Source organism: Taurulus bubalis, assembly GCF_910589615.1.
Source record: "Taurulus bubalis genome assembly, chromosome: 3".
Taxonomy (NCBI): domain Eukaryota; kingdom Metazoa; phylum Chordata; class Actinopteri; order Perciformes; family Cottidae; genus Taurulus; species Taurulus bubalis.
This window is the reverse complement of record NC_136591.1, coordinates 12,823,309-12,848,209: the sequence shown is the minus strand read 5'-3', so window position 1 is coordinate 12,848,209 and position 24,901 is coordinate 12,823,309. Positions and strand designations below refer to the sequence as shown.

General features: G+C 39.6%; 1 protein-coding gene across 1 annotated transcript; it reads right to left on the bottom strand.

Annotated features, from left to right (window-relative positions):
• Positions 1–3,067: 3,067 nt before the first annotated feature.
• On the bottom strand, positions 3,068–23,660 carry LOC306734290 (uncharacterized protein; the record flags this gene model as incomplete). The annotated part of the gene is made up of 7 exons (XM_079215647.1): positions 3,068–3,077; positions 3,523–3,676; positions 9,477–9,644; positions 17,114–17,236; positions 17,842–18,127; positions 23,108–23,412; positions 23,657–23,660. 7 exons carry the CDS (start codon positions 23,658–23,660, stop codon positions 3,068–3,070), a joined length of 1,050 nt encoding a protein of 349 aa, XP_079071773.1.
• Between the last annotated feature and the right edge of the window lie 1,241 nt (positions 23,661–24,901).

Below are 24,901 nucleotides of genomic sequence, written 5' to 3'. Positions count from 1 at the left end.
ATGCGTTTCACCTGGGTTTTAAATCAGTTTGCGATACTCTGCCTCTTGCCTGTTCATGCCAGCTCAGCTTTGTGGTTTGTACACAAACCAACTAGCCCACAGTTTGCAGAGCTGAGGTAGAGATGCATGTCCCAAAAAAATCCCACATTTATGGTCGGAAAGAAGAACACACATAATTGTTTTTTGAATTAATGAAAGACATATCAACAGGTTGATATGTGCAACTATAGTCATATCACATCATGGCGGTCGTTTTGGGGGGTGAGTATGCACAGCTGCATGTATACGGGTATTTTAGTGGACTTTTCAATTTCTTTAGCCGTGGAAAAAGTTTAGTCGGAATATTGTCTGTTTTTCCGAATAATGGCAGACATGCATGTAAACTTGTCAGTGTTGGCTGGAGTATTCTTTTGTAATCTTTCTCTCTCCACTATTTCTCACAAGTCTAAATGCTGCAGCTGATTTGGCCAGTTGTCTCAGCTTCCCCTCGTGGTTTCCACAGAGCTGTGACTTCAGATGATTATAACCTCAGTGGCATCAAACCACACTGCGCTGTCTCTTCCTGTCAAACAAGTGATGTTTACGTCCCTCCCTCCACAACACAAAGTCAGTGTCCTTTCTGACTCCTCCTCCATCATGCATTAAGCACACTCTTTTCCCCCTCACACAACACAAGAAGTATCGACACTTTGACTGAGAGACAGAAAGAAACACGAGTGAGAAAATACAGAATAATTATTCAAAATGTATTTGTTGCCAGTGGCTCCTTCCACTAAATATCCACACACAATCACACCAGCAGATCAATATAATGAAGCATCAGTTCTTCAGTCTATCTGGTGGCAGCATACACAACATTTGGTTCCAGCTCTCTCTCGCATGCAGCCCGGCGGCTTCTTTTTGGTTTCACCTGGAAATTTAGAGCCACGTAGTTCACTTCATCTGTGCCCAGATCCTGTAAAGAGTCAGAGTCACACGCTGTATCACACACACAATCTGAGGTTAAGAAAAAAATTGCAAAATGTTTAGATTTGTGGGGGTTTCAACAAAGGGATCATTGAAACTAATATGAGTGTAAACCATAGTAAAGCTTAGTCTTCGAAATGATGAAAACATGATTTTTATTTAAAACCTCGCTGTGCGGCACAATTGAGATGAAAACAAAGTGCCAGTACTCCCCTCATTCACATGTTGCTGTGTGTATCAGCCAGTATCAAGAATCTCATGCTACTTATGTATTATGTTGTTGCTATACTGTGCCAGTCATAGTCTGTTGTGATATTACTATAAAGTTATTATACTTGTGTTATGCATCTTCTATAGTACTCCTATAAAGTAGCCATAACATTACAGAGTTAAGGTGCTGTGTTTGTATATTTACCTGTAGTGTTAATATTTGAAGTGCTTTCTTGTGTCATTTGTGGCCTATAGTTTCACTCTATATAAGATATGACATGATGTCTGTAGCGTGGAATCAACACCAGAAGTCAGACAGGGTGAGCTATTCATTCTGTTTTAGGAGCAGAGTCTCAGTCAGGATGCTCGTCCATGCCTTTATCTCCTCAAGACTGGACTACTGTAATTCACTGTTCACTGGGATCACTGGCAAGGACATCCAGAAACTTCAATACATCCAAAACCGCGCTGCCAGGATCCTGAAGAGAGTCCGGAAATATGAACACATAAAACCCATTCTGCACTCACTACACTGGCTCCCTGTCTCATTCCGGATTGACTACAAAGTCCTACTACTCCCCTATAAATGCATAAATGGACATGCACCTCCCTACCTACAATAACTCATTACTCCCCAAACCTCCACCCGCACCCTCAGACAAACCGCTCGCTCCTCCGGGTCCCCAACACCAAACTCCGCACCATGGGCGACCGGGCCTTTTGCTCGGCAGCGCCGCGCCTCTGGAACAGTCTCCCGGGCAACTCAGACACTGAACTCTTTTAAGACTGACCTAAAAACCTTTTTACTCAGGAAGGCATTTTTTACCTTGTGCTGATTCATTGTCAGCTATTTTTATTTTTTTTAATAGGGGTGGCTTTAACAATGTTTTAGCTATGTTTTTATTTGTTTTTCTATATATGTTGGCTCTGTGGCACTCTGAGTTTCTTTTGAAAGAAAAGTGTGTTTAAAAATGAAATCTATTATTATTATTATTATTGTTATGCAGCAGGATAAAGAGACACATTTGGATTTCTACAGTGAAAAAAAGCCATGAGGAGATATTGAGTTTGGGGTTCCTCCCTCAAGAATAATTGAAGGGTTTTGATTTAAAACTATAATTTGCACCGTTGTTATTACTTTGGATACACCCCAAGACTTCCTATCGTTAAATCATTGTTATATTATTTACACATTGTCTGAACATTTAATACCTCTGGCAATGTTTGCCCTATAAAATGATATTCTGTAAATCAAAAGATGATATTCAGAAAACTTTTAAATAAAATCTTTTAATAATATTTGTTCATGAATTTCTATAGCACCGTGGTCGGCTCTTCCAGATAAAACATTTTTTATTTGTATGTTCTTATTGCGTATGAGGCGTGGCGCAAAAATGCTGGTGCTGAGCCGCTATGAGTCGCCATTATGAATAAAACAAGAGCCTGATAGGGAGATCTCAGGAAACAGTACTGGTAAGACGTGCAGAAATAGTCCTAATCATTTTAATTTGAGGTAAAAGAGGACTATTTTTCATTTGATGCCATCTGCAGCAGCTTGGGACAAAGGTCACTAACAGACTGGTCATGTGTTAAAATGCTGATTTAAAACAACAACATACAGTTTAGTTAAGGTAATAGTTTAGTTCACCTTGTTTCTTTCTGGCTGCGGTTTGTCATTCACAGCTAAAAAGCAAAAAACAAAAGTGTTATTAGTTAACTATTACTGATATATACATATAGATTGCTTTGGATTTATCCATTGTGTGCAACACAACATAAATCTATTGCACCTGTCTGAAGTTTTCTGATTTTAACGGCCAGAACAATGACGACTATAGCGAGGAACACAGACAGACCGACCAGGATCACACACATTAGGTTTGTCATTCCATCAGGATCCTCTGTAAGAAAAATCATATGAGACAGTTTTCAAAGACACGGTTAAAATATAATTACTGGCTGTGATGATTTGCACAGTGCAAAAGGAGAACCTTACTTTCAATCTCAGAATCCATTTCACCGTCAGATTCACTGTTACCTAACAAAAAAACATGGTGATGTATGATAAATATCACACATTGTTTTTTGTCTTTTTCCAAACAATATATTTGAGATGTACTGTAAATATGATGAGAAAAAGGCTTAAATACAATCTTACCTTGAACGATCAAATGTGTTGCATTGGTAATGACTGTGTGTCCGCCTATGTAGAATCCACAGAAATACCGTCCACAGTCAGATAAATTCACTTGCTTGATTTTAAGAAAGACAGTAAAGCTGTCGGAGCTCATTTCAAATCCATGTTGAAATCCAACACAGAACAAAGTTTCGCCTTCAGACCCGTACATTGAAGAGATGCAGCTGAGCTCGGTTCCGTTGGTCAGTCTGAACCACTGTGTCAGAGTTGGAGTGCTGGACATGTTTCTGCACGTCAGTGTGACTTCTTCACCAGGCTGGACCTCCACAGTCTGAGACTCAGACTCAGAGACAGAGATCCAGCCTGAAACAGACAGCAGAGACAACAAGAGATTTACTTATCAGCTATGAAACCTCAAAACACCTAAATTAGATAAATACCACCAATACCACCAAGTACAAAATAAATATTTGGGTTTCTGGATAACCTAGAGATTAAAATATTAGTTGATACTCAGGATAATTCAATATCGGTACTTACTGAGGCTGCTGAGAAGCAAGACGGTTATTAGGTTGAAGCTCTCCATTGTGCATTTACCCATGCAACAGCAAGGGCACTTTATATCCCTGTAGAGGGGCTTTCATTTGAAAGGGGCGGGGTATTGAATAGTTCATGTAAGGAAACTCAAATCTTTCATCATCAAATATCTGTACCAGAGGCAATTTGAGCAGTCTGATGCGGCATAAATCACATGCAAGTGTGTTCTCATTCAGACATATTGAAGTATGCAGTTAAACGTCAAAGTGCATAGAAAGCAAATCAATGTGGCCCACCCTGCTGCCCATTGCCATCTCTTCAGTCCACATGGAGCAACCCTGTCTCCTAAAAATTACGTTCCCCCAGAACTAATATGCATTCCCAATTACGTTTGATCCGAAACGTATCTCCTCCCTGATTATGTTTGTGTTTGACGTATTACACATACGTTCATAATCGTGTGTTTGTGTTATTGTTTTCTTGCTTTATTTAAGCATATTTAAATTTTTAAACTCTGCGGAGAAAAAAGAAAAGAGGGGCGGGGTGAGGCCAGTGACGGCCGGCCATGCCGGCCGAGCCGGCCACACCGGGAGCCTGAGAGTCGATCGCACCGGCAGCCGAAGACCGCTTGCCCGCCGCCGTCGGTAAAATACTAACTGATATGAATGTGTTCAGAACATTTCTGACCACATCCACACATCTTAACTGTACTGGTCTTACAGAAATGTTGTAATATGTCAAATACAACGTACTGTTACAGTTAAGATGTTTGGATGTGGTCAGAAATGTTCTGAACACATTCACATCAGTTAATATTTTGAAAACCGGACGTTGGGTCCCGTGACTCCTTCCGCCCGTTTGAATATTTTTCACGTCAGATTCTGCACTTGATGTGACCACAGAGATCCGAGTGTCTGCTGATGATCTCAGTGGTTTACTGCACTAGATGGAGTTTATCACACACTTTGGGCTGCATTCACAAACAACCCGACTCAGAGAAGACCGCAGCCGGCGCGAAGGAGGCTGTTACCGACGGCCTGACGGCGACGCCAAGCGTCTGAAGACCGAGCCCCGGTGCAAGCGGTCTGAAGACCGTCCCGTTACCGGCCCGTTACCGGCCTAACAATGGCGGGCAAGCGGTCTTCGGCTCCAGGTGCGGCCGACTCTCGGGCTCCCGGTGCGGCCGGTGTGGCTAGCGCGGCCGGCCGTCACTGGTCTCACCCCTCCCCTTTTTTATTTTTTCTCCGCAGAGTTTAAAAATATAAATATGCTTAAATAAAGCAAGAAAACAATAACACAAACACACAATTATAAACGTATTTGTAATACGTCAAACACAAACATAATCAGGGAGAAGATACGTTTCTGATCAAACGTAATTGGGAATGCATATTAGTTCTGGGGGAACGCAATTTTTAGGAGACAGGGTTGCACATTTTTATGCACATTTGGAAGTATCACATTAGAAGCCCTGTGTGGAAACAACAAAATTCAAGTTTTGCTTGAGGTGTTTTTTGGCCTTTGTGGAAAAAGACTTGATGTGCTTGAGGTGTTTCCATATCTCATTTGAGATATGGAAACACCTTACTTCTTCTACTACTACTACTACTTTACTGGCGAATTAGAGACATGCGTAACTCATAGTCCATGCCGCCGACTTCTAACCAAACTAGTTCATTCACTCAAAACCAGTAAATGTAAATGTCACTTTCATATATATTTTTCAACACTTAAAAAGTTCTCTTGAAATTTGCTGGACAATTGAATGGAATCATGACTATTACCTTTCATTTAGGTGATGCTTTTATCCAAAGCGACTTACATTTTTGCTCTATACACAGCAACGGGGAGCAATTCAGGGTTAAGTGTTTTGCTCAAGGACACATTGACGTGGACTAGCAGAGCTGGGGTTTGAACCACCGACCCTCTGAATGAAAGACAGGCATGCTGAGCCACAGTCGCCCCCATTTACATCAACAAAACATTTTATGCGGTCCATGTAAACAGGATATTGCTTTTGAATAGTCCGAATTAGGCCTTTTTTTTATGTAGCATTTTCAGATTAGGATTAGGACGGGGTATGCCGACATCTTTGGACATGTATACAGCACATTCGATGCGTTTCACCTGGGTTTTAAATCAGTTTGCGATACTCTGCCTCTTGCCTGTTCATGCCAGCTCAGCTTTGTGGTTTGTACACAAACCAACTAGCCCACAGTTTGCAGAGCTGAGGTAGAGATGCATGTCCCAAAAAAATCCCACATTTATGGTCGGAAAGAAGAACACACATAATTGTTTTTTGAATTAATGAAAGACATATCAACAGGTTGATATGTGCAACTATAGTCATATCACATCATGGCGGTCGTTTTGGGGGGTGAGTATGCACAGCTGCATGTATACGGGTATTTTAGTGGACTTTTCAATTTCTTTAGCCGTGGAAAAAGTTTAGTCGGAATATTGTCTGTTTTTCCGAATAATGGCAGACATGCATGTAAACTTGTCAGTGTTGGCTGGAGTGTTCTTTTGTAATCTTTCTCTCTCCACTATTTCTCACAAGTCTAAATGCTGCAGCTGATTTGGCCAGTTGTCTCAGCTTCCCCTCATGGTTTCCACAGAGCTGTGACTTCAGATGATTATAACCTCAGTGGCATCAAACCACACTGCGCTGTCTCTTCCTGTCAAACAAGTGATGTTTACGTCCCTCCCTCCACAACACAAAGTCAGTGTCCTTTCTGACTCCTCCTCCATCATGCATTAAGCACACTCTTTTCCCCCTCACACAACACAAGAAGTATCGACACTTTGACTGAGAGACAGAAAGAAACACGAGTGAGAAAATACAGAATAATTATTCAAAATGTATTTGTTGCCAGTGGCTCCTTCCACTAAATATCCACACACAATCACACCAGCAGATCAATATAATGAAGCATCAGTTCTTCAGTCTATCTGGTGGCAGCATACACAACATTTGGTTCCAGCTCTCTCTCGCATGCAGCCCGGCGGCTTCTTTTTGGTTTCACCTGGAAATTTAGAGCCACGTAGTTCACTTCATCTGTGCCCAGATCCTGTAAAGAGTCAGAGTCACACGCTGTATCACACACACAATCTGAGGTTAAGAAAAAAATTGCAAAATGTTTAGATTTGTGGGGGTTTTAACAAAGGGATCATTGAAACTAATATGAGTGTAAACCATAGTAAAGCTTAGTCTTCGAAATGATGAAAACATGATTTTTATTTAAAACCTCGCTGTGCGGCACAATTGAGATGAAAACAAAGTGCCAGTACTCCCCTCATTCACATGTTGCTGTGTGTATCAGCCAGTATCAAGAATCTCATGCTACTTATGTATTATGTTGTTGCTATACTGTGCCAGTCATAGTCTGTTGTGATATTACTATAAAGTTATTATACTTGTGTTATGCATCTTCTATAGTACTCCTATAAAGTAGCCATAACATTACAGGGTTAAGGTGCTGTGTTTGTATATTTACCTGTAGTGTTAATATTTTAAGTGCTTTCTTGTGTCATTTGTGGCCTATAGTTTCACTCTATATAAGATATGACATGATGTCTGTAGCGTGGAATCAACACCAGAAGTCAGACAGGGTGAGCTATTCATTCTGTTTTAGGAGCAGAGTCTCAGTCAGGATGCTCGTCCATGCCTTTATCTCCTCAAGACTGGACTACTGTAATTCACTGTTCACTGGGATCACTGGCAAGGACATCCAGAAACTTCAATACATCCAAAACCGCGCTGCCAGGATCCTGAAGAGAGTCCGGAAATATGAACACATAAAACCCATTCTGCACTCACTACACTGGCTCCCTGTCTCATTCCGGATTGACTACAAAGTCCTACTACTCCCCTATAAATGCATAAATGGACATGCACCTCCCTACCTACAATAACTCATTAATCCCCAAACCTCCACCCGCACCCTCAGACAAACCGCTCGCTCCTCCGGGTCCCCAACACCAAGCTCCGCACCATGGGCGACCGGGCCTTTTGCTCGGCAGCGCCGCGCCTCTGGAACAGTCTCCCGGGCAACTCAGACACTGAACTCTTTTAAGACTGACCTAAAAACCTTTTTACTCAGGAAGGCATTTTTTACCTTGTGCTGATTCATTGTCAGCTATTTTTATTTTTTTTAATAGGGGTGTTTTTAATGTTTTTTTTAATGTTTTAGCTATGTTTTTATTTGTTTTTCTATATATGTTGGCTCTGTGGCACTCTGAGTTTCTTTTGAAAGAAAAGTGTGTTTAAAAATGAAATCTATTATTATTATTATTATTATTATTGTTATGCAGCAGGATAAAGAGACACATTTGGATTTCTACAGTGAAAAAAAGCCATGAGGAGATATTGAGTTTGGGGTTCCTCCCTCAAGAAAAATTGAAGGGTTTTGATTTAAAACTATAATTTGGACTGTTGTTATTACTTTGGATACACCCCAAGACTTCCTATCGTTAAATCATTGTTATATTATTTACACATTGTCTGAACATTTAATACCTTTGGCAATGTTTGCCCTATAAAATGATATTCTGTAAATCAAAAGATGATATTCAGAAAACTTTTAAATAATATTTGTTCATGATTTTCTATAGCACCGTGGTTGGCTCTTCCAGATAAAACATTTTTTATTTGTATGTTCTTATTGCGTATGAGGCGTGGCGCAAAAATGCTGGTGCTGAGCCACTATGAGTCGCCATTATGAATAAAACAAGAGCCTGATAGGGAGACCTCAGGAAACAGTACTGGTAAGACGTGCAGAAATAGTCCTAATCATTTTAATTTGAGGTAAAAGAGGACTATTTTTCATTTGATGCCATCTGCAGCAGCTTGGGACAAAGGTCACTAACAGACTGGTCATGTGTTAAAATGCTGATTTAAAACAACAACATACAGTTTAGTTAAGGTAATAGTTTAGTTCACCTTGTTTCTTTCTGGCTGCGGTTTGTCATTCACAGCTAAAAAGCAAAAAACAAAAGTGTTATTAGTTAACTATTACTGATATATACATATAGATTGCTTTGGATTTATCCATTGTGTGCAACACAACATAAATCTATTGCACCTGTCTGAAGTTTTCTGATTTTAACGGCCAGAACAATGACGACTATAGCGAGGAACACAGACAGACCGACCAGGATCACACACATTAGGTTTGTCATTCCATCAGGATCCTCTGTAAGAAAAATCATATGAGACAGTTTTCAAAGACACGGTTAAAATATAATTACTGGCTGTGATGATTTGCACAGTGCAAAAGGAGAACCTTACTTTCAATCTCAGAATCCATTTCACCGTCAGATTCACTGTTACCTAACAAAAAAACATGGTGATGTATGATAAATATCACACATTGTTTTTTGTCTTTTTCCAAACAATATATTTGAGATGTACTGTAAATATGATGAGGAAAAGGCTTAAATACAATCTTACCTTGAACGATCAAATGTGTTGCATTGGTAATGACTGTGTGTCCGTCTATGTAGAATCCACAGAAATACCGTCCACAGTCAGATAAATTCACTTGCTTGATTTTAAGAAAGACAGTAAAGCTGTCGGAGCTCATTTCAAATCCATGTTGAAATCCAACACAGAACAAAGTTTTGCCTTCAGACTCGTACATTGAAGAGATGCAGCTGAGCTCGGTTCCGTTGGTCAGTCTGAACCACTGTGTCAGAGTTGGTCTGCTGGACATGTTTCTGCACGTCAGTGTGACTTCTTCACCAGGCTGGACCTCCACAGTCAGAGACTTAGACTCAGAGACAGAGATCCAGCCTGAAACAGACAGCAGAGACAACAAGAGATTTACTTATCAGCTATGAAACCTCAAAACACCTAAATTAGATAAATACCACCAATTTGCAAGTATAAAATAAATATTTGGGTTTCTGGATAACATAGCGATTGAAATATTAGTTGATACTCAGGATAATTCAATATCGGTACTTACTGAGGCTGCTGAGAAGCAAGACGGTTATTAGGTTGAAGCTCTCCATTGTGCATTTACCCATGCAACAGCAAGGGCACTTTATATCCCTGTAGAGGGGCTTTCATTTGAAAGGGGCGGGGTATTGAATAGTTCATGTAAGGAAACTCAAATCTTTCATCATCAAATATCTGTACCAGAGGCAATTTGAGCAGTCTGATGCGGCAGCTCAGCTGGTCCGACAGGCATAAATCACATGCAAGTGTGTTCTCATTCAGACATATTGAAGTATGCAGTTAAACGTCAAAGTGCATAGAAAGAAAATCAATGTGGCCCGCCCTGCTGCCCATTGCCATCTCTTCTGTCCTGTCCACATCAAGAGTCAATCCACCACTCTTGTGTCATTTAGTAACATGACTGAATGTCTGCTATGTATTATGTGTGAATGGCACTGGGCCGAGCATGTGAACCTGTTCTCCCTCTCAACTCATCAAATACTGACACGTGGTATGGACGTCTGCTAGTGATTCATTGAGGCTTCATTTAGCGACTGTATGAGACGAACCTTCACTACCTCCAATGTAAACCCTTTTGTGCAATTATTAGACGCCCGGAACAACTGAGGAAGTATAAAAAAACTGCAAAGTCAAATTAGGGAGAATATGGGGGTGCATGTTTGGGTTGAACAAATACACAGGACTTTCACCCAGGAGACTGCTCTCTGAATCTTGTGTAATACCAAGTCAATGCTACTTTTTGTATGTAACTTACACACTTAACTAATGCCACGCATGTAAGTTACGTAACAACCATACTTTTGTTGTTTAAACCTAACCATGTAAACCTAAAAAAGTGAGTCAACATACATCAGAAGTTTACTTTGAGCTTATTTTGAAAATACATTGCATTTAATGAGTGGAATCTGACGCATTCAAAACGGACACCAAAGGGGTACCTAGAACGTCATAGTTCGAAGAATAGCGCCACTGACCAAGCCGTCGGTATTTGACGAGCTGGGAGAGAGAACATGATGCACCATGGGTCAGCATTATGGAGCTAAAGATGTAGCCTATTGCCACAACATGTTGGGTCGGTTAAAGCCAAGATCCTAGTGACCGAGCGGTGTGTTGACAAGATGGGTAGAACGAACAGCCACAGACAAAACGTTAGGTACAAACAGCTGCTTTTATCAGATCAGAGGAGCCCCTGCTCATGTGCACACTACCATTCTCCCTGCTCTTGCGTAATCAGTTGACTCCTGCTCACCACATAAGTTCAACTTGTCCCCTTCAGGTGGCACTTTCTCACTGCAATAAACACTCTGAGCTCTGTGTTGGCTATTGTTACCTCAGTTATTTGGTTGAGGTTCACCTTGCAGTAAGATGTATGTGCAGATTTTTGACACAAGAGGCTGTTTTCACATGCATCTGCCAAAGGAGGGAAGTTCCTTGGTGCTCACATTAGATTTATATTTGAAGCTACTACGAGGAACTTTCCTATTGTGTTGATTTTGGCGTTGCTTCTAGTCAAAGATGACCGTGTGTCCGAGCACCAGCGTTCTTTTAGAAAACCTCTCATTATACCACAGGAGGGTCTGACAGTCTGCCCCCTGCAAGTCGGGGTCTGGTTATAACAACCTAAAGACGTTGGGATCAACTATCGAATTCGACAAGATTCCATAAACATTTTGGACGAAATGATTGACAATATCATCCGATGTGGTTTCAGAAGAAACTATAATTTCTCATCTCACTTTCTGTAAACTGTCACAGTGTTGAAGAGAAGCTTGGAACTGTATTTGACATGTTTTGCAATCCTAATATGTTAATTCATTTCCACTGACGCCAAGACAGATGTTGTCAAGTGTCACACAGTTTGACCCTCTTAGCAACCAATCAAACGTAACCCCATTTCCGAGCTGGTTTCTGCTATTTCGATCGAACCGTTTCGTTCTTGAGACCTCTGAGATGCACTTGTATATGATCGTCTGTGGAATATGTAAGTCTCTTCATATACATTATCTTCAGTGTATGTTCAGTGTCTAAATGAGCAAAAAACTTAATGTGAGCTTAAAACCGTTGTCTCTTTTTTACCTAGTTCAGCTGTCGGCAGGGATCCGGTCGGCAGCAGTGAAACAGGACATTGGGGTTATATCCGCCAGCGTTGGGGACAATGTGACTTTACATTGTTTCTACAATACCCAAGTGGCAATGCACTTCTCCTGGTACAGACAAACATTAGGAGGTGGACCTGAGCTCATGTCTAACTTTTACAAGTATGATGAACCATCCAAAGTCTTCCCCTGGTTGGAGAAGAACCCTCGTTTCTCTGTGCAAAGGAAAGAAGGGATGAATCATTTAAACATTGCATCCGTTAACATATCAGATTCAGCCACATACTTCTGTGGAAGCACACACTCCAACATGGCGGAAATTGGAGAGGGGGTCTTTCTCAGCGTCAAAGGTATCGTGCTGTTCTTTTTCATTGACTATTACTTGAGAATTAGCAAATCATCTAATTTCATTTTATTTTAGTCACCTAATGTATTTGCAAAATTGTCAGTGTTTGTTTGATTATAGCGTTTAAGCAATAGTAAATACGAATCATGGATTATATAACCCTTAATATTTGTAGTCAAAGAAACTTTTCAATCAACACTTGTCGAACTGAAATATGCTGTTTATTGGAAGTTTTCATATGTATGCACAGAAAAAGCACTGAATAAAAACAATTAATTCTCATGTTAAACCGCTTTTTAAAAATGTAAATTAAAAAAGCCCTACATACACTTAATGGCTCCAAAAATGTAATACAAATAAAGCCTTATTTTCTGTGGTTTGTAGAAGCCAACCTCAACGAAATAGTCCAGTGGCCAGTATCTGAGACCATCCAGTCAGGAGGCACAGTGACATTCAACTGTACCATACACTCTGTGATGGGGACCTGCGATGGAGAACACAGTGTTTACTGGTTCCGCCACGGATCTCGCCAAGGCGTCCTTCAGACAGGCAGGGATCATCGCACACACGTCTCCACACCACCAGGGCGTCCTTCACAGAGCTGCATCTACCATTTGCAGAAGGTGAACCTGAGCTCTTCAGATGCTGGAACCTACTACTGTGCTGTGGCCTCCTGCGGGGAAGTGCTGTTCGGTAATGGAAGCCAGCTGCTCGTCAAAGTTGATGGTGAAGACCAAAGGGCACAAATGAGAACCTTAGTCTGGCTCTCCATCACTAGAACTGTGATTCTCTTGCTCTTTGGAACTATTTGTGTCCTGGTTTACATCGGCAAGAGCTGGTGAAGTCTTCAATGCAGAATTTGGCTTTAAACATATTCGGCTAAGGATCTTTGTAATATGCTATCACAGAAAAAGAAAATATTTTTTACACATTATTTTGTTGTTTGACTGTATTACAATTTTCTCAATAAAAGTAACTTTGACCAAACTACTGCTTGTAGCTGGAGATTATGCATTAGGTCGTGTGTTCATCTCTGTGTCTGTCCACGTCATCAGCCTAATATTTTTCCTGCTCATTCATGACTGTGTGCTCAATGACCTTTTGTGGTGGGGTGATTCACAACTTTTGAAAATACATTTTATTGACTGCCTATTTTATTAACTACATATTTTATTGACATATACATTTATATTGTCTTTGACGGCTGACTCCTCCCTACTTTTCTTATGACGTTTCATCTCTTATTATGCCGGTAGGAGGAGAGGTAGTTTGCTGTTGGAGCCGGTGGGAATCCTGTGTTTAGCTAACAGAGCTAACAGCTAATGCAACTAAACTCACAGCAGCCAGCACAGGGTTAAACAGCTAGCATGAGGCGTTTCACAGTGAACTGCTGCATAGATTTAAAAGAGAGTTTATCTGTTGCGTGTGGCAGTGAAAATAAGTTGAATCTATTGTCTTAAACTAATATACTTATTATACTAAAATTAACTTTGCAACATAACCTATAGCGCAACATTACCTCTGTGTTTTTTACTCACAAGCAGTGTGGTTAAACACAGAGAAACTGAAATGCTGCTTCCAAACAAATAGTTTGATCCCAAAGATAGGTTCCTGTGATCCACTGTCTGCATGGTGGAGTGACACAGAGTTACTTGTGAGGACATCCTGCTTGAAACCACCGGCACTGAAACACAAGGAGAGTTTCCTCTGACGACCACAAGATTGCTTTGAAAAGATACTGACCGTGAAAGGTGCAGCCTGTTTTCTTTGAAGCAGTAACGTCATTGAACATAGAACAACATACAAAATAGACAGAATAGTGTTCTCACTGAGTGAATTTACATAATGACACACTCGGGGCTTTTACACAAACATGTTCTGTTGTTTTGCAGGTTATCTTTAGTTGGTGAATAACCAAATCCTCAATATTCTAAATGCTTATATTAATGTCGTGTAGTTTGACTACATGCAACAGTGTTGCCACTAATGCTAAATATTTGAGGAATGCAATGGTTTTTTTTGCATGGACGTAGTTGTCGTAACAATCCTACCAAAATTGTAGTTTTTCCTTAATTGTCTAACCACTTCTAAATTCAACCGACCTCATCATGATTGTGTGTAAAAATAGTCATGTTTCTGCTTTATTCCATTATGTTGTTCATTTGTGTTGCATCTACTAATTTGTCAGACAGGACTACATGATGAGACCATTATCCTTGACAAACTACAACTACTATGATTCATAGCACCAGGATTTTATTCTGCGTATACTGAATACAACTCTATATGTGGTTTTATTCCACATACAACTGCATATGTATGGTCATGCAAGGCCAGACTTTTCAGGTATTGTTTATTTTTAATGTGCACATTTGAATAACTTTCAAAAGACAAATTTTAAAATACATAATTTGTAGGATAAGTGAAAGATTACAAATATTCATCATGCAAAAGAGCCCAAACTGCATTAGCATTAAGTATGTAAAGGGAGGCTCTTGAATAGAATCCATTTTCATTCACATATTTTGAGGTGAGAGGTCAAGGCACCTGTCATCTCGTTTCATACCAATATCTTTAACCTACCCTCTTAAAGGCCGTAATGTTGACGCCGATTGTGTCTCAGAGGGTTTCGGAAAATGAGAGCAGATATAGCCGAAATAACCACACACAGAAAGGCAATACTGAAACAGGAAGGGGAAGAGGTTGGTAAGAAACAACATTATTTCCCCCCTACACCTATGTAAAACACACTTGTCTGTCTCTGTTCGAGGTCCTCACAGATCAAAGTAAAACAATCCTATTTAACCTCCAATAAAACATTAGATTATTACATAGAACATCTTCTTAATCTTGTAATGTGTGACTCAAATTGCTAAAAGTAATTATCATTTAAGAGAACAAATATTTTATATGGCTTCAGATTTTCTAAAATATTTAGTGATACCAAGTTAAATAATGTAATATCTGGATCCACTGATGTATTGACACACATACATGGGACCTGTGGCAGTGAACAAAGAGCCCGGTCAGACTCAGGACCTTGGTCAAGTCTCGGTTCTTCAAATCTGAGTGGACCTGTGAAGACCTCTAGCTGGGACCTCCTGAAGCTTAGTTGTGGCATTACTTATTATTTAGTCATGGAATGGAGATGCATCATAGGGTTATTGGTCTGGCCGGCAGTCCAAACGTGTACACAAGTGTATCTAGTGAAAAACTAAGAGTGCTGAAACCCCTCACACACTTTGGGCCGCAGTTGTGTGTAAACCAGAAGTGGAGTGTGGAATAGCCCTTTAACCTTGACAGAAAGGGAAGGTGGGGGAAGAGATAAATGAGACACACCTGAGGGCCCAGTGGGAACAAATAATTAAAGTAAGCATGGAGGAGATCAAGAGGAGGGAGAGTGGCTAGCATCACAAATGGAAATATTTGCTATAAAGAAAGATAGAGTGGATGTTGTCCCAAGAATTGGCTGGATTTCCCTGAGTTCCCTGGACAACAATGTGCTGCTGGAAGAGTGCTGATCCCAGGAGCGGGTTTGGATTGAACGTGTTCAACTATCTCTGTGGCCTGCATGCTCGGATGTGTGGACTTCCTGGTCTTGGTCGGACCTTCCCATGTCAAAGTATTTCTAATTTCCTGCAACTACTGTCTCATCATATTCTCCTGCCTCAATTTAATTCACCCCTCATATTCTACCATTTGCCAAATTCCCTTTATCTCCTCTGCAAAACTGCCTTCAAAATCCAAACTTGACAAAAGTCCTCCAGATCCACAGGAGACGCCATACTGTTCTCAGACTGATCTAGTTATATCATGTTCAGGGCAAAATAAAACAGTATAATTATGGAGCACTGCTTGTCTTGTCACGCCACAAACCCACCTTAGTCTACAGGGAGAAACATTGAGAAGCAGTGCTGAAGAGACATCCTGCCATTAACCACAGAGACAAAGAGCAAGATGGTTTGAGATATCCTCTCTTTACTGTGAACAGCAAAAATATTTTTACGTACACCCGGCTTTGTGGCAGCATGCACAACAAACAACTTGCGAAGAACGTTCTGTGGTGGTTTTGTCCTCACTGTGAACGCGATTTCTGCAATGCCGGACTGGTTAGAATTGTGGAAACTTTTCAGAATACACACCACCACCAGCAGCGCAGACCTGTGAGTGTAGTTACTTATCAATTGGTATATCAGTGAAAGTCCACAGTGATTTTTTTCTGTGAAAAAGCTTTTATTTTAAGGCAAGCCTTTGTATTTATGTAATTTGGGAAATTATGAGTGTTCCTCCTGCCAAGAACAATAACAGATGTCATAGTACACATAGTCATGTCTACGGCTGCACGCTGGAGTACACACATTCATTCAAGGTGTCGTCCCTCTGTCTTCTTGATCTGTTGCCGCTGTGATCCCTTAAAGCAACGTAATGGAGGTTCTCTGCATCTAGACATAACTGGTAACCAAATATAAAATGAATTCTTATTAATCGCTTTAATAAACAATACAGCACAAGAGAGACATGTGCGGAAACTGGCAGGCGTCATGGATAAACTTTTATATTAATACTCTTGAATTAATCATTTGATAAGAAAACATATCATTGTCAAGTTGTGAATGTAAATTATATTGACAACTTGATAACTGTACGCTGCACATACGTTATAGCAGCAGACGACATGTAAAGAATATGAAAATATTGCAGCGTGATTGAAATGAGTTATACATACCGCTGTATTCTGAGTGGAAGTCTCTGGAAATGTTACATTACGCTCTGGGTGTGACACACAAAATGAAAGCTGTGTTATTCAAATGGGATTTTGAACTCAATACTTGCTGTCAGATTCACAGAGTAACAGCTACCTGCACTTTGATTGTTTCTTTGGTTCATCTTACACACTGTGAAAGCCAGAAAAAACGCCAGGATGGTGGTGAATGCCAACGCTCCACTCAAGAAATACACCAAAACCAGGGAGCCCCCGTCACCTGGAGAGAGACAGATGTCAAGACAAATTACAGGGATTTTAGATGTTTTTTTTCAATGTTGATTTAAAGCACTCAATTTGCACTCTCTCAAGTATATCTGAAAAATAAATACTGACATGTCCAATTGTACATTGGTTATTGGAGAAGATTCCTTTCTAAAGATATTGCAAATTAAGTAACAGACAGCTTCAGCAGTCTGAGTCTGACAAATCAAGTGGGTGGTATCTTCCAACAAAAAATGACTTTCCCATATTACGAAATGCATTGACAATTACGCATTCCAAGAAATGTAATTTCTCCCAAATTATGTTTGTTTTTTACGTATAACTAAAATGTATTTTTCTTGTAACGTTGATATGAAATGTATTTTTAGTTTTAAAAAAACACACGTATCTAGAAATGTTGATTTGAAACGTATCTGTGCTTTGCAGAAACGTACAATGCTATAGTTTTCATTTCCGTGCAGACCTGTGGCAAATAGATAGTTGTTAGAGGAAAGCAATATTTATACATACAACAACTTGACCTGGCTAACTCAGAATGCTGAACCCTTATTTTAGCTTTTGCTACATACTTGATTGATACAAGGACTGTATATTGTGTACCTTTAAAGTCCAGCTTGGTCCCGTCTCCAAACAGGATGTGTCCACACGAGGCAACAGCGCAGTAGTAGGTCCCAGAGTGAGACAGATTCAGGCTCTTCATCGGCAGGTTGTAGAAACAGGTGTGTGTTTGTGTGCTGGGTTTCCTCTCACACTGATCATTCCTGCCTCCATGGGTGTAAATGAGTCCTGGATGAGACTCTTCAGAGTCTTTGAACCAGTAAACATTGTGTTGTCCATCACAGGTCCCAGTGTGAATTGTACAGTTCAGAGTCACAGACCCTCCTGGCTGGATGGTCTCAGATGCTGACTGATGGATGTTCAAACCTGAACCCTTTACATTAACAGTAGTGCTTTCGCAAAATTTGAATTCAAGCATATTGAACCCAATGCAGAAGTAAGTGGCTGAGTCTGAAATTTGCAGATCTGAAATCTTCAAGAGATTTTTATCACTTTCAGTGTCCAGTGAGAAACGTGGATTGTTCTTATATTCATTGTGGAAGGTGCCGTTACTGTTATACTTATAGAAAGAAGACATCAGCTTTGGCTTCTGTATCAGAGTTTGCTTATACCAGAAAGTTATCACCGCTGCATCATCACAGACGCATGGCAGAGTCACACTTTCCCCAACATCATACGATTGAAAATGTAATGGTGATTGATTCAAAGTTGCCATAGGAGCTGAGGAGAAAATGAAGAGGCAAAGCAAATACACAAGTAATTTAATGCTAGAATGTAAAGATGCATGAAAACATGTCACGAGCAAAGTAAACAACAGGCAGTAAAAAAACACACAACTTACCCATATTTGTCAAGAACAAACATGTGATATACAACGGCAAGTTTGGAGGTGTCATCTTGCTTCAAATGCTGTGATGAATGAAGTGTATCTCTGTATGTTCTTCACTCTTCACAGAGAAGATCGGCCAATCAGAATGGATGTCCTTTTTTGGGAAACGGTGAACACATGTTCAGTTACCCCAACCTTGGCTTTGTTGGTCCTTAAGAAGAGTCTCATCTTCAGCATGTGTGGAAACTACTAACCACAGTTGTAACTGCGTAGCATTGATTATTTGATAACTACTTGCCACATCTTAGGGACCGTTGTATGAGGATACTGGGGCAGGGCTGCTTGTATGAAGTCAGCCCTGCCCCTGTGAAGAGAAACATGGGAGGTTGGGGTAGATGGTCAAACAAGCATAGGACTCTCACCAGATAAGAGGAGATTGCTTATACCTTACTTTTGTTGCGATAATTACGGCAACAGACTATTCTTATTTTGAGCCAATCACAAGCTTTTCCAAAAGCTAAACAAACCCGTTGCCTAAACCGGCTCTGCCCTGCAGGGGCCCGCTCGTGTTTCTGGACACTCGTAGGAGAACGCATGGAAAATAACCAATAGCCTTTTATACCATTGTATTAGGATACTTCGCATATATTCATACGTATCTGTTTCGGCAACACATCCAGCCAACAAATCTGGCAAATGAAAAATGAAATTGGACTAAAGCAATACACAAAAATAAATGTGTGCAAAATGGGTGATCAATAATAAACCGATCTGACTAAATCATGGATGATGATAGGTTACCAGATTGCATTTCAGCCAATACAATACGCCTCTTTTGCTCTCAACACGGACTGTTAAATTCAACCAAAGTCTGCCCTTACGTGATTGGTCAATACTACAAACGGAAACCAGAACGCTTCCAATACCAAAATCTTGTCCCGATGTGTACAGATTCGGCAGATTTCTATTTATAGAGGTTATGAACTGGCAAATGCATAAAGGGGCAAGTCAATTGCAGTGGTTTCCGTGGTGATTGAAAATCATACGGAGGCTGACTCATTGATAGATGACAGTTTAAAGCTCATGCAACACTGTCTAAAACCATTAAAATATTTGAGTTGGTATAGTACACAATAGGCACCTGAACCTCAGATGATACGTAGTTTGTACAGTGGGATTGCATTTCCTATATTTGCATTTAAGACATGACAATACTTTTACATAGCTGCCCTCATAACATTACTTGTCTTTAAATGTGGTTTCTGACTGGGCCAGCCTTCCTGAGTTCAAGCTAGGACTGAAGTTTCCAGCAACGGAAACCTGTTCACGGCAGATCACGCCATATTTACCACAGCAGTCAGAACAAGAGAATGCAGAGAGCTGGTTAGTTTAAAGGTTGCACCTCCCGCTCACATTTCTGGTTAGAAGAAGTTATTATTAGAACAGAGGGGATTTTTTAAGCATGTTCTGCTCATGTCTGCATCCAATGCTGTATATTGTTTTTTATTTAAATGTTATATTTGAACTTTACACTAAAGAAATGGAGATAACACTTCATAATGACACTACACACTATTTAGCATTAGTGAAGTATGAGTAAACACTTAATTCATAATTTATAAAGCATTGTTCCAACATGAACACTCATTAGTAAGACATTAGTATGCAATTCATAAACACAGTTATAAATGTTTTATTCTTGATTAATAAGCTTGACTATTATGCATTTCATGATTGGGTTTTCATACTTTATAAATGACGGATTCCCCATTTGTAAATTATATTGCAAACCAATTATTAAGGACCTATAGATGTTAAACTAATGGTTAATATGTGCTTTTAAACGTGTTTTAATACTGCAATTCATAATTAATTCAGGTAGTTACAAGTCGTTAGTTAAGTATTAGTTAAGTATGTTCTGTGACCCCCCATCTGAAGTGAGGACTATCTATGCTTTACAACGCATTTATAAATGACATTGAAAGGCCAACAGTGCCTCAAAGCTAACAAAGGTCTCAGTTATCTTCTCAAGAGAAAAGGGAAATAGACACAACACAAAATTATAAAGAACATTCATATAATGGTGATGGGGTGATGTCCGTCAGTGGCACGAGTGGTGAGTATGTTTCATAGTTTGCTGGCACATAAATATTATTGATTATGACTATCTAGTCACATCTACCTCTGGACGGCGTCACAGTGACTACGTCCACCTCTTACATACAGTCTATAAATGTAACTCATCTCTTCTCAACACATACAGTAGATGACATGCCAGAAAGTTTTGTGTATTATAAAAATGGTATATATAGTAAGACTCACAGGCAGAAGGTTCTTTGCTTATTCATCATCTGCATTTATTACCACTGTACAAAATTCATGCAAGTTATTACACCACAGTTGAAGCAACTGTAGTATTCCTTCATACAATTTAGCATCATGTTCAGAATTATTTTTACATCAGAATCATTTACATGTTTAACATTAAAAAAACTTAGCTGATCTGCTTCATCGGGAATGTGTGTGTATGTGTGAGGTTTTTTAACACATTCGCCCACAACTGCCATCATATTTTGATTCAAGGATTGCAAAATTGCTTGATCGGTGGACAGAAATATGGATCCTGATTTTTTTCTACCTGCCCACTTCAAACTACTGAGAAGAACACAGGCCAAAGAGACAGAAAACTTTCATGTGAAATAACTAAAACAGTTGTAACAGAGTTTGTCTAGGATTCGACTATTCATGGTAGCAAGCTGATTAACAAAAGGGTCTTCAAATGTTGAAGAAATGTATGGACTTAAATATTTGGTTTATCATAAAGCCAATGCATGTTGACTGATTTCTGGAAGGTCAGTCCAATTTTGTTTTACTATTTTAGTGATAAATGTCTTGACAACAAGTTCTCACAAGACTTTCTTGCTCTAAATCTGATAATGACGCCGTAGCTGTGACTCATACTGCAGAGGCGACAAGGGACACTGACCAAACGTTGGTACTTGACACGTTGGGAGTGAGAGCGGGTTGGTCTTGAAGGCTGTTTGGCCAATGAGATGATGTCAAGGCTTTGATTGCTTTGACTTATTGTTCTGACGAAGGTCTTATTTCCACTTTTAGCCCTGTAACCGTTCTCTCTCCGACACACCTTCTCGCTCTCTTTTTCTTTCTGTTTCCTCTTTTTCTTGATGAAACAGTGAGCATTCATACAGTTCTCTCTTACATACAAGTTTGAACATGAAGCATATGTTGTACATTTCTTTAGTGACTGCATCTGATTTTCTCAAACATGACTTTGTTGGAGATCGGAACATTTCAAACTCCTAAAGTCCAAAAAAAGCCAGAAAGTAACAGTTTTAATCAACACTAGCTGCTTCAACCCATAGTCACAAGAAAGACATAATGATAAGATGACCTCGGTGTCTCAGGGGCTTGATGGAAACACTTAGAAGCATGTACACTTCTACTGCTTTATACTTGAGTATGTGCATTCGGTCTCGGTGTTGTTCCTTTGTCTTCTAGATCTGTTGATCTTGTTTTCCCTTACAACCGCGTAATGGATGTTTTCTTCATTTTGTTCACTCTGCTAACAAAACATAAACCACAATGTTGTACTTGACATACAAACTGTGGCCACATACATTGCTGTGCCTGATTATTTGAAGGGTAATACAGTTAATCTGCCCAATAAATACCTCTGCATTTGTTGTGAAGGGAGCTGAACATCTTCCATGAGGCTCTGAAAAAGACAGAAAAGTGCCCCGCACTATAAAACTGTTATATAGTGAGTATAATACTGTCAGCCACAAAGAATAGTAGTTACAGTACCTGTAGAGTCGCAGCGGTTTCTCTTGTTCATCATACACAGTAAGAAAACCAGTAAGACACTCAGGATGGTGGTGAATGCTAAAGTTCCACTCAAGAGATACACCAAGGCAACAGAGTCCTCATCTGCAGAGAGACAGACAGCAGGAGACATTGCAGGGCTTAAGTGAATAGGGTAAATAGTTAACCAATAGATATCAACATAAATCTACCCCAGTTGATTACATACAATAAGACAATATATATATATATATATATATATATATATATATATATATATATATATATATATATATATATTTTACATATACATATATGGTGGAAGTATTATACTGAATTTAAATAAATGTAAAAAAAAAAAAAGTACTCACCCTCAAAATTCAGCTTGGTCCCGTCTCCAAACAGGATGTGTCCACACGAGGCAACAGCGCAGTAGTAGGTCCCAGCATGAGACAGACTCAGGTTCTTTATCGGCAGGTTGTAGAAACAAGTGTGTGTTTTTGTGCTGGGTTTCCTCTCACACTGATCATTCCTGCCTCCGTGAGTGTAAATGAGTCCTGGATGAGACTCTTTAGAGTCTTTGAACCAGTAAACACTGTGATGTCCATCACAGGTCCCAGTGTGAACTGTACAGTTCAGAGTCACAGAGCCTCCTGGCTGGATGGTCTCTGATGCTGACTGATCGACCAAAACTGGCACATTTAAACCTGAACTCTCTACACTGACAACAATGGCCTCCAGGAAATCAAACTTGTATGAAAAGCTACTTGCACAGTTATAAGTAGCCGAGTCAGAAATTTGCAGATCTGTTATCGTCAAGTGATTTTTACCCATTCCAGCATCCAATGTGAAGCGTGGATTCTCGAATTCAGCATAAAAAGTTCCACTGGTGTCGTACTTGTAGAAGGTAGAGATGTGCCTTGATTTCTGTCCCAGAGTCTGTTTAAACCAGTAAAGCCTTCCTGCAACAATGTCTTCATAGAAACATTGCAATGTCAAGTTTTCCCCAGTTTGAACTGATAGAAAAATATCTTCTTGATGAACAGATGAGGAGAAATTCAGATCGATCGTCTGAACTGAAGTGAAAGGAGAGAAGAAGCAAACATACTTCATGTTAACATGAATCAACACATCAGAAGTCATGTCATGAGGAGTGGCCACACACTTTAAAAGATTCAAACTGCAGTCACAAAAAACACAACTCACCCATTTTCCCCAAGAACAAACATGTCAGATAGAAGACACACTTTGGAGATGCCATTGTGTTCAAATTCTCGTTCTGAATGAGAAAAATCTAGATCTCTTCGACACTTTTCACTCACAAGCCTGTTTGATTGGCCAACTAAAAGAGACACTACATCCTATTTAGGAAACTTGATCACATGCTCACTGCCACCTACAGAGTCAGATTAACATGTTGACATATTTAGAGATAAATGGGGAATATAATGATTTAAATCACTGGAAAATATCTTAGATCAGATATAAACATATTTTGAGCAGTTCCAACCAAGCATCCATAATGTATACTATACTGATATACTCAGCTCTCTTTTCAAGCTGCAGTAGGGATGCATTACAATGTACTGTGTGCTACATGAAAGAGGAATATTTTTTAAATAATAATCATAATAAAATGTTTTATTAATCTAGGGCAACAATTAATTGAAACAAAATAACAATCTTGATTCCGGCCTCTCTTTATGACACTAAGTGTGTTTCGCTCCACGTGGTAAACCGTGGTAAAGAGGAGGGTCAGGTCATGCATTTAAATATATCTAGACAGAGTGAGATGTGGTGGGAAAAAAAACCCGTAACAAGGAGGAATCCCAGAGATGGCGAGAAGAAACACATATATACTGTTCAGACAAAAACTCTGCATGTGCAGTCTGCTCTTTGGGACCAGATTTAAAGACAAAGAGAAAAATATATATATATGTATATTTTGTTTCTTTTTAATAGAACAGCATTTACATACTTAACCTATTTAGAGAACCGTTACCTTCGCTAACACAGAAAAGAACTGCTAATAACCTTTCTTCATTATTTAGACATGTATATTTATTAATGACAGAACGCATTAGTTTATGGATTAGCATGTAATGCTACAAAAACTAATAACTTTACATACTATTGGACAAATCAATGGTCATTTAAAGGGGACATCTCATGCTAATTTTCAGACTCATTCTTGAATTTGGGTTACTGCTAGAACATGTTAACATTATTTAATGTTCCACACAAACACTTCATTTTTCCCTTACTGTCCATCCGAATATACCCTGCCTGAAATGTTTCGTTTGACCACCCGTGTCTTTAAATGGCCAGTAAAATTGTGAAAGGCTCTCTCTCTGTAGAGCCAGTAGTTTATCTGTTCTGTGTTACTGTATAAACAAAATGCCACACACTGTACCTTTAAGTCCTGCTCCTGAAAAGCCCAGTCTGCTCTTA